This window comes from Mus caroli, chromosome 1, assembly GCF_900094665.2.
Source record: "Mus caroli chromosome 1, CAROLI_EIJ_v1.1, whole genome shotgun sequence".
Classification (NCBI taxonomy): domain Eukaryota; kingdom Metazoa; phylum Chordata; class Mammalia; order Rodentia; family Muridae; genus Mus; species Mus caroli.
This window is the reverse complement of record NC_034570.1, coordinates 90,450,926-90,466,760: the sequence shown is the minus strand read 5'-3', so window position 1 is coordinate 90,466,760 and position 15,835 is coordinate 90,450,926. Positions and strand designations below refer to the sequence as shown.

The following is a 15,835-nucleotide window of genomic DNA, read 5'->3' as shown; positions in this document are numbered from 1 at the left end:
GGCACTACACATTGCCCATTTATAGCCAGAGGTTAGTTGTGAAAATGTTTAGAAAGACCCAAGGAAAGAATTTGTGAGGCTCATCTGTTTCTTTGGAATTTACAATAAGGCATGTGGTAGAGTTTATCTGTTTTTATATTTTTGTGAATAAAACCGACGGTAAACATATATTCCCACATGCGCATGTCTTTCCCGCAGAGCTCACACATTATCAGCACAACATCAGACCCAGGAAAATGACATTTTAACTGGACAGACTTCCAGTTGATTTCTATGCAAACTGAACTTTGACTGCAGGAGCTCCAATATTACTGTTAAGGATTGAAGTCAATTCTCTATTTTTTCCTATACTACAGGTATATCAGGGTAATCTCCAGGGTCTGGGACATGAAAAGAATATTTTTCATTTACCAAAATATGTTTAAATAAATCTCAATTCTCTTTAAGAAAAGGGGAACTTTGAAAGGAGCAAATGCATTTAATTGCTGTCTGGTTCTTCCCTCGCTTACTTCCACTTAGAAGTTTTAAAGAAATTTTTTTTTTATTCTCAACATTTACCCAAAATTTGAACTTTGGATTTCAGAAAACCATGAGAAAAGCCACTCACAGCACTCTGTGTGACCTTCTTGGGGATCCCTTCCCTGTTTTCCATCCCCGTTTGGCTGTACAGCTGTCCTGCTTCAAACCTAATCAAGTCAAACATTTTGAAGAGTTATTCACTTGTACTTTATGTGTGAGTGTCTACATGCATGTATGTGCACCAAGGACGTGTCTGATGAGCCTAAGAGGGCATTGCTTCCCTTAGAGCTAGAGTTACAGGCATTGGGAGTCCTCCACGTGGGTGCTGGGAACTGAACTCATATCCTGTGGAAGAGCCGCTAGCACTCAGCCACTGAGCCATGATCTCTCCAGCCCCAAGGCAAGCCTTTTAAGAAGACCCAAACAACTGATAACCCTCCATTTTCATAGTATTTTTAAATTTCTAAGTGATAAAAATGACTGGCAGATTAGATAGGGAAGGAATGAAGAAGTCAAACCCAAGAGAGTGATGGCAGTCCGGGATTTCTACCCAAGGTCTCTGGATCTTCAGAGATGGAAGGAGACTGCTTTGTCATAGCGAAATTCACTTATCTTCAGAAAAGAAAGGAGTTAAACCAGAAGGTTTTGTGCCCTGTATGCCAATCCATTTTTAAAATCAGAGAATGGGTAATAGGATAAGGATTGGGGACAGGTAGAATGTCCTAGCCCAGCCCTTCCACCTCACAAAAATGGAAATCAATGCTCAGAAAGGTTATGGCTTACCCAGGATAGTATAGCTGCCAGTTCATGCTATCGAATCTGGAAAAATTGAATTTGTGTTTTACCTCTCATCTGCATGTGTGCCAAAGTTCATGCCCTTACCTATGTAAGGCAAATGTGTAACACAGGCAGTGTTAGGAACAGTCCTTTAAGCTGTAATTAGCTTGACCAGAACTCATGAACAACATGGTGATCAGGGTAGTTTAGCTCACTTTATGTGTGCCTTTTCTTTTTGATTATGAGGTATTTATTCCCTTATCCTTAGGTGTCATTTCCCCCTGAGGTTGTTTGATAATCTGAATGATTTCAGAAACCTCATGATCAAATGTTCTTGTTTTTCTTCTGTGACCTTCACTGAATACCAGTGGCTCCATATGAGCCGTACGAATGACTTTAGACTATTCAGTGCCTCTGAAATGATAAAAACGATGCCTATTACCCCTTAGTAGTATTTTTCTTCTTCTCGGCGTCTCCATAAAAATGAGAGCTCCTGCATTTTACCTTTGTTAATCGTCTTCATGATGAAAGGCTAAATGGTCCTTGCTCATCTCTCTCACTCTGCTGGAGACCTGTTTATTCTTAATACCTTAGTCTGGCCATTAAACACAGAACTCATGCTTCCATTCATTTAATTATGTAAAACACTGCAATACCATTTATTCTCTCAAAGATTGCATTTGGAATGCAATATGTGGATTTCAAGAAGAAGCGCTTTGGTGTAGAGCACTGTAGTGTCTAACTTAAGTAATCTTCCCTTAGGGATGAGGAGAACCTTTCTTAATGTGCTTTAGTTTTTCAAACTTTCCGTGTACTTTTGCGTGTTTTCAGAATGCCTACCTATGCTTTGCCTTCATTTATCCATTTGTAGTTTTACTTAATATTTAGAATTATTAATTCCATCTTCCTTTAGGCCCCTTGCCCTTAGTCATGCATTGCCTTCATTTATTTTGTATGACAGATCGTGCACGTGGCAGGCAGAGGACATCTTACAGATGTTGGTCCTCTCCTTCCACTATGTGTTTTCCAGGGATTGAACTCTGGCCACTGAGCTTGGTGACAGGACCCCCTCACTAGCCCCAGAGGTTGTCACAACTTGGAAATAATATCGGTCACCTAATTGATTCCGTTTAAATTGTTAGCAAATGGTGTTTTGTTCTCAACTGTTCCTACTAGTTGTTAGGCAAGCCACCAGGAAGAGAATAAACTTACTTGTCAATTGACTCATAGAGGATATGATTCACTTTCGAGAGTGCCAATTCACGGACCTTACAGTGATGACCGTGCTGCTTTCTCCACAAAGTACGCATGCTCCTGAAAGCTTCTGAGCCATGCGGTAAATCCTTGCCTGCTCGCTATGCTTTCTCTGAAGAGAAGTCATTTAGGAAGACACACAGGGTCCACTCACTTAGTTCCCACTTACTCCTGATCCCTTTGTGCTACCAGTTAATAAGTCCGTTTCCCTCTTGAAAGGAAGAATGCACCCTAAATAAACATGACTGTAAAATACATGAGGACGGTAAATGGCAGTATCAATAAATATTTACAGGATGAGGTCTTTAAGGAAAATAAGCCCAACCCTTCCTCTTCCGGTACTGTTTCTTAGCGCTGAACCATCCTTTTCCTCTTTGGCCAGGCTGCTTCTATCCTTGCAGATTCTCCATCTTCAGAAACTTTATGAAGTTTTTCTTCTAAGGTCTGTTACGAATATGGAGAGAGCATGGTGAGATGGAGCCTTGTGAGAAAGGAGGCTGCTGTGTTCTGCCATTGTAGCAGTATTAATTGTTATTAGTCTCCTTCAAGTCCAGTTGTTGTTGTTGTTGTTGTTGTTGTTGTTGTTGTTGTTGTTCTTCTTCTTCTTCTTCTTCTTCTTCTTCTTCTTCTCCTCCTCCTTTTTTTTTGTTCTTCATTTTTAAAATACCACCAGGAATTTTGTTCTGACCTTTTAACGTTTGAAGTTCTAGCTTTTGGAAATATAAAACTTCCTGTTTTCAAAACATCATGGGATGAATTTCTGACAGGTTCCCTTCCTTTATCATTCCTACCCATGGAAATTAAACAAAAGCAAAAGACCACATTGTTGTACAAAATAGCTAAGAACTATAAAGATGCAACAGGTAAACCTTATTATATACTGCTAAGGACACCCATAATAGGAATCAAAACTTGAAAAGAGGGCATTGGGAATCTACATTCAGTTTTACCTTTCAAACTGTATATAAAAGGATCTCTTCGATGCCCCCTCTTCAAGTTACTTTTGCTTTGATGACAACTTTTTTTCTTTTTCCATCTGCCTGGTTCCTAGCCTTTGCCTGCTATTTCCTGATTTCAGTGGAGAAGGGAAATCATGATTTTTAAAGTTCCAAAAGATATTCATAAAACCATTGGAAACATGAATATGTGACACATAACTTGATAGCAATAGAAAGGCTAAGAGTGATGGATAGAGCTCGGGAGAGGGAGGGCCTGAGAGGGAAAAGAAAAACATTTCCAACCTAGTGTCATATTTAATGCTGCCAAACAACCCCCACGGAAGCTAGAGAACAAGTCTGTTGGGAATATGTCTGGAGTCGGCCACAGGGCAACTTCTTCAGTGAACACAAACGTTTCAATTTGTGGGATTTGTGTGGCACAGAAAATTGAAATCTAATGCCTCACTTGATTGAGGTGCTAGCTGTGTGTGTGTATGTGTGTGTGTGTGAGAGAGAGAGAGAGACAGGCAGACAGTCAGACAGAGACAGACAGAGAGACAGAGACAAAGAGAGACTCCTGATTATGTACCATCTGATTTCTGTGCTTATTTGTATATTATAGTTCAATAGGACATTTAAAAATAAAACAAGACCTTTAAAATTCCATGACATTTTAAAATTGAATTTATCTAGCATTGGTAAGCTGTCTTTTCATTTTACTTCAGTGGATGGATAAATCAAGTAGGTTTGTAATTCCGAGAGGAAAAAACTAGTGTAAACTGTGGATTCATTTCTTGTTTGCAGTCCTAGAAGCTGGTAACTCGGAAAGATTGACAGCAGTTGTCCCCACACGCTCCACACCGCCATTTTCAGAGTAGGGTAGTGAGCCTGCCTGCCTTCTATTTGATCTCTTGTGGGAACACACAAGCCATCATTTCTAAAAGTTGTCTTCTTGAAGGTTGGATACATGCATTTTCTCTTCCTTGCCATGAGGCAAACGCAAGCGAATAATTTCTATTCCTATAGCTGTGAATATAAAATCAAAAGAGGCTAACTCACTGTGGTGACAACTTCAAAGGGAATGCTTTTTTGAAGTTCATTGCTCTCCCTCACTTAGTACTGAAGCTTGTCCCCTAAGCCTGCTTTCAGTGGCCTCAGGAACCCTGTGTGTAGCTCAGCCCTCATGGCAAGACTGCCAGGATTTCTATCATATTTTACCGAGCAGATACACATAGGCTGTGGCAGCTGAAGGCGTCTTTGTGAGGAACACTGGAAGGTGGGCGGCTGAGACTCTAAGAGCATACTTTTAGAGATCCAGGAACTTTCCAGGCTAAATTTGATGACCCAGATTATGTTTTGAAGAAATAAAAACTAAAGTAATTAAAACTTAAAAATGTAAAACTTGATATCCCTAGATGATCACATTTTTTTCCTGAGCAGTATTGCTTTTCTTCCTTATAAAACCGGGCTTCACTCAGGTGCCTTTCTCCTGAGTAAGCAAAGGGACAGATCTACTTTCTCAGTAGTTTTTCTCCTATTAGCCTCTCAGATCTGTGTCTAAGTCTCTGTAGCAGAATTTCAATTAAACAGAAATAACCTCTGTAATAGACCAGTATAAGATAGCAGTACAAAAGTATTTTTACTTTTTTAAAATTTTTATTGGTTATTTTATTTGTTTACATTTCAAATATTATCCCCCTTCCCAGTTTCCCCTCTGCAAGCTCCCAATCATATCTCTACTCTCCCTGCTTCTATGAGGGTGCTCACCCACCTACCCATCCACTCCTACCTCACTGCCCTAGCATCTTCCTATGCTGGGGCATGGAGACTCCACAGGACCAATGGTCTCTCCTCCCAGTGATGCCAGATAAGGCCATCATCTTCTACATCTGTGGCTGGAGACATGGGGACCCTCCATGTCATGTGTAATCTGTGCTTGGTGGTTTAGTTCAAAAAATAAAATAAAATAAAATAAATAAAAGCATGGCCCAATTGACAACACTCTATTCCAATGCCAAAGAAACTGGATGGTGCTCTTGTATAAAGAGACCTCACTCTTTATTCTCTGAAGGGATTTTCAAAGGAATTTTAATTATGTGAAGTTTTCCCAACTAGTCTCATTTCTGATCACCTTGGGAGCTGTGATTTTTGTCTCAGAAAAGCATCACCTGTCTCATTAATTCAACATTAGTAATAAGGAACAAAGAGCTGTAAGGTAAAGATCAAGACAACATAAGAGATATTTAAAATATCCACATATTGTTATTTGCACTTGCTGTGACATCTTTTGTTCATTTTTGTTTGGGTGTTCGAGACAGAAAAGGGTTCTTTCTATTCAGAACGTTTTGGAAGGGAGGGAGGGTGGGTAGACATGATAGAATTTGGAACTTTTAGCTTTCTAACACAAGTATCATTGTTAGTGATGTCACCTTATTTTTCTAACATTTGTTAATGGTCCTGGCCCTTTCTATAGCTCTAAAAGGAAAGTATCCATTATCCAAACTGTGGCTGAAGACAGGAAGAATGGGATGTACTTCCTCTCTTCCCTTCCCTTCCAAAGGGAATATGGGGAATTGAAATCTCTTCTGCTGGCTTTCTGGAGGACTTTTTCTAATTAGTGGGATATAGTTTGTAACAATACCCTGGCTCCCTAAGGATCTATGGTTGACCTGTTCTTTTATTGAAGCAGGAAACAACCAGGACAAGATGAGCTCATGGAAAAGAAAGCTCTCTCTAGAGAGAAAACTAGGAAAAGCCAACAGCCTTCTAAGACCCTGAGATGGAATGGTCTATGGTCATGCATTATTCTGCATGCTTACGTTACTGCTTAGCTATGAATCCAAGCAGGAATTGCAAGCTATTATTAGAAAAGCAAGCTAAATAGTTTGGGATGGATAACCTCATATCCCATGCATTTACTTCCCATTAAGAGAATCTAGCTTCCTGCTTAAGTGGATGTCTTTAAGTATTACTGGCTACTTGTCCATTCTAACTAGAGTCCTTTATTTTTGCTTTGGGATATTTCATAAAGAAAATGCCTTTGAAGTCTATAAGAAATAGAACTCTGTTATGGAAATATGTTTGATAGACATTAAAATTAGAGATTTAGATTTGATACATGTTTCTCACCAGTTTCTTGAATTCCTTGAGCAACACTCACTCTCTGAAGCCTGTTTTTCCCTGTACATGAAAGACCAGACTAGAAATTCATCTTCTCCAGGGTCTCTTTCAGCTCTGAATTCTATGACTCCATAGAGTTGATAAAATACCTTGCTGTGGTTATCCATCTCTGGCCAGGCAAAGGAAAGTGATTTCTCATAAAAAGCAAGCCGAGAGCCTTATGAAGTGGTCACCAGTTTTCATCCTGCTTGAGATTAGATTCTGATAGGATGCTGATTTTGAGCCTCCTTCAGGCTCTGAAAAAAATACTCTTTTCTTCTATTATATTTCTTCTATTTTAGGAGTGGTGGCTTAAGCAAACCATTAGCTCTATAGTGATATCCTGAGCTGGATAATCTCCTAAGGCATTCTTAAACTCTGTTATTGCATGTGACTTTAAAATTTTTATTTCAAATTATATTCTCCATTGTGTTCACTGTTACTAATGTTTTTATATGTGCATATAACATTACAAATGGAAAATAATGGTGTAATGACTTATCCTCAGTGTCACCTGCTGTCTAGTATATGAGCTCTCCTCTCCATTTTTTGAAATCTATTAGTTCACACTGGTTCTCTCGGTGAGAACAACACCTATGAAACATTCCTTTAACATGGATGCCTGGTAGTGAATTGTCTATAAATATGAAGCCCAATAAAGATCAGGTGTTTATCATTTCATATATTTCAGAGAGAGAGAGAGAGAGAGAGAGAGAGAGAACACTTGAAGACTGAAGACCAAATCGATGAGGGGAATATTTGATTTTTTAGTAAGAATACATGGAAATACCTCAAGAGACTAGCATTCAAGACTATTGCATTAATCTGGGTTGAGCCATAATTTCAGCATGACCAAACATAGCCTCAATGCCTTTTGCAAGTAAGGGGTCTTATTGGACTGACTCTAAGTCCAGAGCCCAAAATACAGCTGGCCTCGGATGTGGTCAAGAGGAACGTTATTACTAAAAGTCAATGGTTTTGAAACAGTGTATTGGCACATTGTAACCTTCTTCACAGCCTTATGGCGTCTAATCCAGGACTTTCATTTGAACTGGACCATGGCATTTATCTCACTAAAATTTCTTTACTTCACGGATAACTCTTTTTGCCTAGTGAAGACTTTTTCTGCGAATTTCTGTATTCAATATCTTTAACAACAAATTTCAAGTATAATTATTAAAAATTATTTATTCATTTATCTTATGTGTTTGGGTGTGTTCTTGAATCTATGTATGTATGCCATGTGTATGAAGGTAGGAAAAGGTAAGAAACAGACCTACGATCCCCTGGAACTCGAGTTATAGCAGGTTATAAGCTGCCACGTAGGGAGTGGGATTGGAACCCAGGTCATCTTCAAATGTCCTCTTACTTGCTGAACCTCCTCCCCTGCCCTGTAGTTCTTTTTTAAATAGGCATCTCATTTTTAATATCCCCATGATATTTTCTGTTTCTTCCTGTTATGAGTTGAAGAAGTGGGAAATGCCTCCATTTCTTCCATCTAAAATATTCCATACTCATAACTTTGAAAATATATTTCCTTGAAGTAAAGCATTTTATAGATTATTTTTAGTATATCCCCCACGAAAAAGAAGACAATAAAGTGGACTAGAAAGATGGCTTTGCAGTTAAGAGCACTGGCTGCTCCTCTAGAGAAACCAGATTCGATTGTCAGCACCCACATGGATGCTCATGAATATGTATGTTCCAGGGTACATGGTACCTGCCTCTGATCTCCTTAGGTACCAAACTTGCACACGATGTACAAACACTTATACATATATTTTTAAATGAAATAAAATTAGCTTATTTAAGTTAATTAAATGAAGTAATAGATTAATTCAATAAAAATTAAACTGGACACATTTTCAAAAAGAAAGCATTTACCAAATTTCATGCAAAGCTCTGAATTTAATGCCAGCTTCTTTGCTCATCTCATTGATCACTAAGAAGACTCTTGTCTTCTAGAACACACCAATATAAGATTGAGAGGACTCTGAAAGCTCTAAACTTGACCATATTGCTATATGATTAAAATAGGCTAAGCCCAGCCTGTCTCTCCAACAGAACTGGTGCATGCGAATGCACAGTATTTATACTGAATGTATCCAAGGAAGAACTCCTCTCTTCTGTCTTTCAGCCACACAAATCTAGCGCTGCGATTTCAGACTGTTTTAGGATTTCACTGACTTCTGCTCCCACGTTTTTAAAGCACTGAGTTCTATTTTTTCCTTCCTTGAGTTAACTTTTCCATCCATTCCTTCTCCCATTCTTATTCTTCAGTTCCAGTCTCAGAATGAGGCTGTCTTACCGCCTTCCAGCCAGAATGTGATCCTGATGCCGAATTCCCTTTCCCTGCAATGTCTCGTTCAATTCTGACTTCAGTTGCTTTCAGTTTTATTCAGTAAAATATTAGCGGTCATTGTATTACTGTCTTACAGTAAACTTTTCTAGAAAGTATTTTCCATTTTAATGATGATGTTTATCTGAGGCAAATGTCACCTATAACTTAGTGAAGTGAGATGAGGTCACTCTTACATAGGTTAATTATCTTGTGGCCTAGTGGTCCAAAGCCCAGGAGTTACAGCCGGAGGGCAGTCCACTGTGGGGCATGCTGCATGCCAGGGAAAGCTGTGAAACTATCTGCTGTATGAGTTTACCAGAAGATCGGGATCGAGGTTATGAAAATAACAATGAATCACTGTGGCAGGGAAGATGTTGAGTCGAAAGGTCATGTTCACTGCACCAAACACTGGGGCTGGAATGAAAGCTTCCATCTTCCAACGGAACTGCTAGGGGCCTGGAGCACGCCCCTCTCCCATGATAGATGGGGTTCAGCGGGGTTCCACTAGGATGCACACTGTGTGAATATGCAAGCACATGGGCTCTTCAGGTCAAGCTGCAGAAAAACCTTCGAGTAGAGGTCAGAATTGCTTCTACTAATCAAATTCGGGGTTTGCCATAATGAATAGCGGCAGACAGCAGCAATGCCTAAAATATATGTAAATATGATTTAGAAGTATTTGCTTTGAAACAGCTTTTAGAATTTTGTTCAGCTAAATGTTATTAGGATAGATGTTATTCTACTACATAAAACAAAATCAGCATCATTCATCTTCATCAATTTTTATATAGTTTTAGTTTAGCTTGCAAAATAATGGGCTTCTCATTGACACTTTTTGTACATATTTATCCTTGTACTTCATTCTTGTTCATTTCCCCCAATTTTTTCTCCCTCATCCCTGGTCCTCCTCTAGTTTCTCTCTCTCTCTCTCTCTCTCTCTCTCTCTCTCTGTCTCTCCCCCCACCCCTGTGTGTGTGTGTTAATTCTGCATTTTCCATATGAGAAAAAAAGTGTATATTTTGTTTTTCTTCCTGTTAGCATCTTGTCCCCTCCCTTCCCCTTCCCCTTCCCCTTCCTTCAGACTCTTCTCTCACAGTTCCCTTCCAGCAGATACAGCAGACATACATTTATAATCAAAGTGTAACTTTCAAAGTTTCACATATTTAATTCTATCAAACCAAACCAGAATTAAAAAAAAAGATAACCTAAAGGATCCATTGTTTAAATATAAGATCTATAAGCACCATTTTAAAATGCTTTGGCCCGACTAACTTAGTGGGAACAAGTTATTTCTGTTCGTTGCTCATCAGCCGTACAATATCATCTTAAAGTGTTTCATTTTGCTAATTTTCCTTTTGTATGTTTGGGCTTCTGGAGCTTAAAATAGGCAAGGCTTTCACCATGGGTCGTTGATGTGGCCTTCCAATTCCATGCAAGATTTACATTCTGTATGACAAAACTCAGCCCCTAGCTCTGGAACTTCCCTGTAAGTCACTGCCGGGCAAAAGTGCTAAGGAGCCCTAACTTTGGTCTCCAGATGTCAATTCTCGAACTCCTATTTGATCTGGCGAGATTTTTATGAGTACGCTATCTTTATGACTGTGTAATCCTTTGACTTTTTACACGATACTTACAATACATTTATACTTATTTAAACATCCCCGACCAGCTTACAAATAAATGAGGTTCAGAGTGTGCTTATTTCACTTGGCTTTGACAATCATTGGGGGGGAGGGGGGTAACTCCTAATCTACTTTTCTAACCGTTGGCCTGGCTTCTTCTTCAGTGTACCCTGAATATTTGCTGTTCTTCTGGCCATGTGCTCATGGTCCATCTCCTTTCATGGTACCTTTTCCTCTCTCCCCTCTCTCCTCTAGCTTTTTCACCTTCAACCATGTAACTCAAAACCCACCTACTCGGCCATCACTGGAAAGAGAGGCCCATTGGACTTGCAAACTTTATATGCCCCAATACAGGGGAATGCCAGGGCCAAAAGAATGGGAATGGGTGGGTAGGGAAGTGGGTGGGGGTATGGGGGACTTTTGGGATAGCATTGGGAATGTAATTGAGGAAAATACGTAATAAAAAAATATTAAAAATTAACAAAAAAAACCCACCTACCTCTGATACCCCCAGAAATTGGCTGTAGCCAATTTTATTTTGCCAGTGGTTCTAAATTAAGGAACAAGGATTGCACAACAAAAGCCTGTAAATGTGAGAATTCACTTGTAGGTCTAGACTTTCTGGTACAGAACTTAACATTATAATACATTACAATATATAGCAACAACCCAAACTTCACTGTTATATGTGTAGTTAAAAGAAGATAGAAAAAAGTATAGGAGCTGGCAGGAGAGGTGTGGGGACGAAAATGCTGTTGCACTCATGTGGGAGACTTGAGTTTGGTTCCTAGAGCCTGTATAAAGTTAAGGGAAAGAACTGACCCCACAAAGTTGTCCTCTGACTTCCACATGGATGGTGTGGTTCAAATATACCTCCCTATACACACACATTGCCCCCCCCACACACACACATGCACACTAACAACATATCTTAACGATTTGAAATATATCATTTATATTTGGAAAAAATTATGACAAGAGGATTATAAACATCCTTAAAGTTTGCTTCTAATTGATGTGCTTTCAGAAAAGCTACAAGTGTGGACACTTCTAATGTATACTCTAACATGAGTGTGCATCCTGTCACTATCCCTGTCAATAGCTGTGTGGCAAAGATGCCATGAACAACATCCCTGCTACTCTTAACTTGGTGACGGTTTTAGCTGTAAAGCTAAAACTTTTATGTGGGCGTGGACTTTAAGAAGACTTTCAGAATTTTGTTCAACTAATTTTTTTTGGCAGTTCTGAAATGTCTATTTAATTTTCAACATTAAAAAAATGTAAAGTCGTGATAAAGAGGATGAGCCAGTTTCTGTAATAAACATCAGACTATGATTCACTCAGTGACTTCAGGCACAATGTAAGGAGAGTACAGAAGACAGTTCATCATGCACAGTGCACTTGTTGCTTGCATTTATACTAAATAGGGGACAGGGATGTTCCTTCAAATGGTGTAATTAAAAGGAAAATTACTAGGAAAGGGATATTGCCCAGTGACAGAATCCCTGAATCCTACCAGCAAGTCCTTTGATTCCACGACCACCAACCACCAAAAAACTACTAGACTTGACATTCAGTAGTTAGTGATAATATGTTAAGTCCCAGGCACTTGCTATGTGGACAATTTATATGTCCCTGTTACTTGCTGCATGGCTTCTTTGCACATAGCATAAAAGTGAGACTCTGAAGCCACTATGCACATACTGTGAGCTTACAGTCATCCCACAGCCCATGTATACAGGGATTATTTGACACTGATCCTCCAGTCCCATGAGAGTACTAAGTCCTTCTGGAGCCCTTGACCATCCTTCTACCTGTAACCTTCATTGCCAGATCTTCTGACTAGGTCATTTCACCCAGATCTGGGTTCATGGTACTTTTCTGCAGACCATATTCTCCCATTGTCTTATCTAACCATTTCTAGCCGTTTGCCTTTCTGTACCTCTCCTCCATTGTGTCTAAAGAAACCAGTGAATCCCCCTTCACTGCCTGCTAGTTACAGCCCAGAGCTGAGTGCTACATGTTGCTCAGTTTTAATTGAATGAAGATGATTGTCATTTCTTAAAATAACCTTTAAGTTCACTAGGATTTTATGCACATGAAAAAAAAATGCTTCCTGCAATTATCTAAGCTAATTAAGTGAGTCCCTAGGGTTTGGAGTTCATCTGCTGTGAATGAAGGTCTACTTTAACCGTTCTCCGTCAATCACCATGGGTATTCACATGTTTCTCGATGAGATCATCAACTAATCATTTTGAACGTAGTACAGACTAGGTATTTTTATTAAGTTACATTCAGCTCATACAAGGAAGTCAGTGTTCTTATAAAATAAGTGAAGGAATCATACTCACTTGTCATTTCTATGTGTTCATTACTTAGTATTATTATTTACCAGCTCATTCTTTAAGCTCTATTTAAACTCTCATTCTTTTTTTAATTGAAAATAACATTTTTTTCATACAAGAGATTCTGATTAGCTTCTCCTTTTCCTCCCAGATCCTCGATAACTCACACCCAAGCCACACCCTTTCTTGTTCTCTCTCTCTCTCTCTCTCTCTCTCTCTCTCTCTCTCTCTCTCTCTCTCTCANTCTCTCTCTCTCTCTCTCTCTCTCTCTCTCTCTCTCTCTCTCTCTCTCTCATACACACACACACACACACACACACATACACACTCACTCACACTAGAAAAATAAAGTAAGATAAAATAAAACAACAACAAAAGGGAACCAAAGAAAAAAATACTGAGATACACATACTTTTGCCCACTCAGAAATCCCATGAAAACATAAAACAAGAAGCCAGATTATATACCCAAAGGGGGGGAGGAGGAAGAGAGGGGAGGAAGGGAGGAAGGAAGAAAGAAAGAAGGAAAACACCTAGACAAACTCTTATGAGAAAAAAAGAAAACTTCAACAATACCATTGAGTTAATTTTGTATTAACCATTTACTATTGGCCTGCCCTTAAGTGTGGTTTGTATATTGTCTTTTGCAAGCAGTTATCAGTTGGAGACATCGTCTGGTTTAAGCTTGTGGGCTTGTGTCCACCTCCCCTCTCTGTTCTGGGACTCCATCTGGCTTAGATAGACTCATGTAATTCTAATACCATTAGGGGTCTGAGTCCTGACTTGTCTAGCAAGCCTTGTTTGCTTGGTGTGATCCATTTCCCCTGAGTCTTGCAATCTTTCTGCCTCCTCTTCCTCAGAATTTCCCGAACCTTGAGGGGAGGGATTATGATGGAAACACCTCATTCAGGACTCATTGCTCCAAAGCCTCTTGCTCTCTGCACATTGTCCAGTTGTGGATCTCTGTGTTAGTTGGCTCCAGGGGACATGAAGCTTGCCTTCCCCTTCTTCAGTGAGTGGAATAGCTATTGTATTCAGTAATAGGGTCTTATTAACAGTTTGTGTAGAACATCCAATAGCCTTGCGAATGGCCTGGGTGTTTATAGCTTTCCACGGGGCCTCCTTGGTCAATAACTTGATTGGATGTAACCAATTCCTGGCATTAAAGGCTTTGTTTTGTGCCATAAATTCTCATTCTTTGAAAAGCACTTAAAATTATTAGGAGAAAGAGGAGGAAGGGAAGAAGAGAAACTTCTGTGAATTTTTTGTGAAAATAGTACTTCCCAGAAATTGATTAAGGGGACTAGACAGATATATCTTTGTAAAACCAAAATGCCTATATATATATATATATATATATATATATATATATATATATATATATATTATTATACACTGTCTGGGTTTCTCTTCCAGTCAGTGTGATAAAATAGTCTGGTGAGAGAAATCAAGGGGTGTGGAATTAATTTTAGCTCACAGTTCAAGGGGCAGACCCTCATGGCAGAAAAATCAGAGCTCCAGAAGCTTGACACAGCTGTACTTATCAAATTCACCAACTTCCACACGTGTTTCTGCAATAAAAATGATGCAGAACACAGCAACCACTTGCTTCTGTGCCTCTGTGTCTGCCCTCTGGGTACAAAATAGAGTGAGGAGGCAGGCTGTATTCACCCTTGTGATTCATTGGTGGTTGTGTGAACTGATGATTGGGAAATCTCCCGTGAAGTACTTCATAGAACAAATATCACACAATTTGATATTTTAAGTAGTACTCGTTAAGAATCGATTAAAGCACCCTGCTTTGAGATCTGTTTCCACATGTTCATATTTAACATGTGTTTGTGTTTGTTTTTGTTCTTTTTTTCAGATAATCACAAAGACTGTTCTGGTGTGTCCTTACATCTCACACGTGTGCCGTAAGTGCCTCCAGGTTTTCCAGATAAGATCTTAAGAGATATTTAGTTATCTGATGTAGAAGATTAATTAGCCCAAAATGACTGTTGCCTCAAATCAATATTTATTATCTCAGTATCAGGGGTCTGGGCAGCTGTCTTCTGAAAGGCTTCGGTGAAAGGCTAGAGTCGTTGTTAGGTTCAGCCACGAAAGAGTCACCTCCAGTCTCTCACATAGTGGTCAACAGAGAGGAGACATGGTATGGGATTGACCAGCCCAGAGTGTGCAGTGCTAACAGGAATTCAGGACAGGATTGATACAGTTGCATCAAATGTAAACTAACAACAATGATAATAATTTGAAATAATAATAAAGCAAGGGCTTGTTCAAAAGATGGGATTTGAGCCATTTGTTATTTAATGACATAATCTTGTAGCATGCCATCACCCTGGCTATGTTTGTTAGACGTCACTTTCTACACTTATTTTGCCAACAGTCAAAGGAGAGAACATTAAACAAGAACATGTGCGTGACAACTATGAATCATGACAGCCCTGTTAAAGTCTCCAAAGAAGCCTGAATTCTAAAGGATGGCAGTAGGATGAGAAGAGGAGGGAAGGAAAGGAGGAAATAAAGAAGGAGGGAGGAGGAAAGGAAGAGAGAAGAAAGAGAAAGGGAAGGAGGGAAGGGAAAAAGAGAGGAGAAGGAAGAGCAGGGTCAGTGAGGAGACATGTTCTGGAACTGACATGCCCAGCGTGTGGAGAGCTAACTGGAGGTTCAGGACAGGGGATAGGTGATGCCATGAGTCCAAAGGCAGTCAGTTTGTAGGAGAAGTTCATCATCTCAAGGAAGCTTCTTTCTTAGGACCTTCCAGGGCGGGATGAGACCTACCCAGATTGTGGAGAATAATCTGCTTTATTCACTGTTTAAAGTGTTCATTCCATGGAAAACAACAACAAAACTTTTCCCAATGATCCTTACCTTAGCG

The 15,835-nt window shown here is 39.5% G+C and overlaps 1 protein-coding gene across 13 annotated transcripts in view; it reads left to right on the top strand.

Annotated features, from left to right (window-relative positions):
• The window catches only part of Pam (peptidylglycine alpha-amidating monooxygenase), a 265,774-nt gene that overhangs the window by 177,911 nt on the left and 72,028 nt on the right, over positions 1 to 15,835 (top strand). For all 13 annotated transcript variants that reach the window (XM_021177118.2, XM_029480198.1, XM_029480182.1 and 10 more), the window contains one exon: positions 14,822 to 14,870. In XM_021177118.2, coding sequence (XP_021032777.1) covers positions 14,822 to 14,870 — 49 coding nt within the window. The remainder of the gene's footprint in view (positions 1 to 14,821; positions 14,871 to 15,835) is intronic.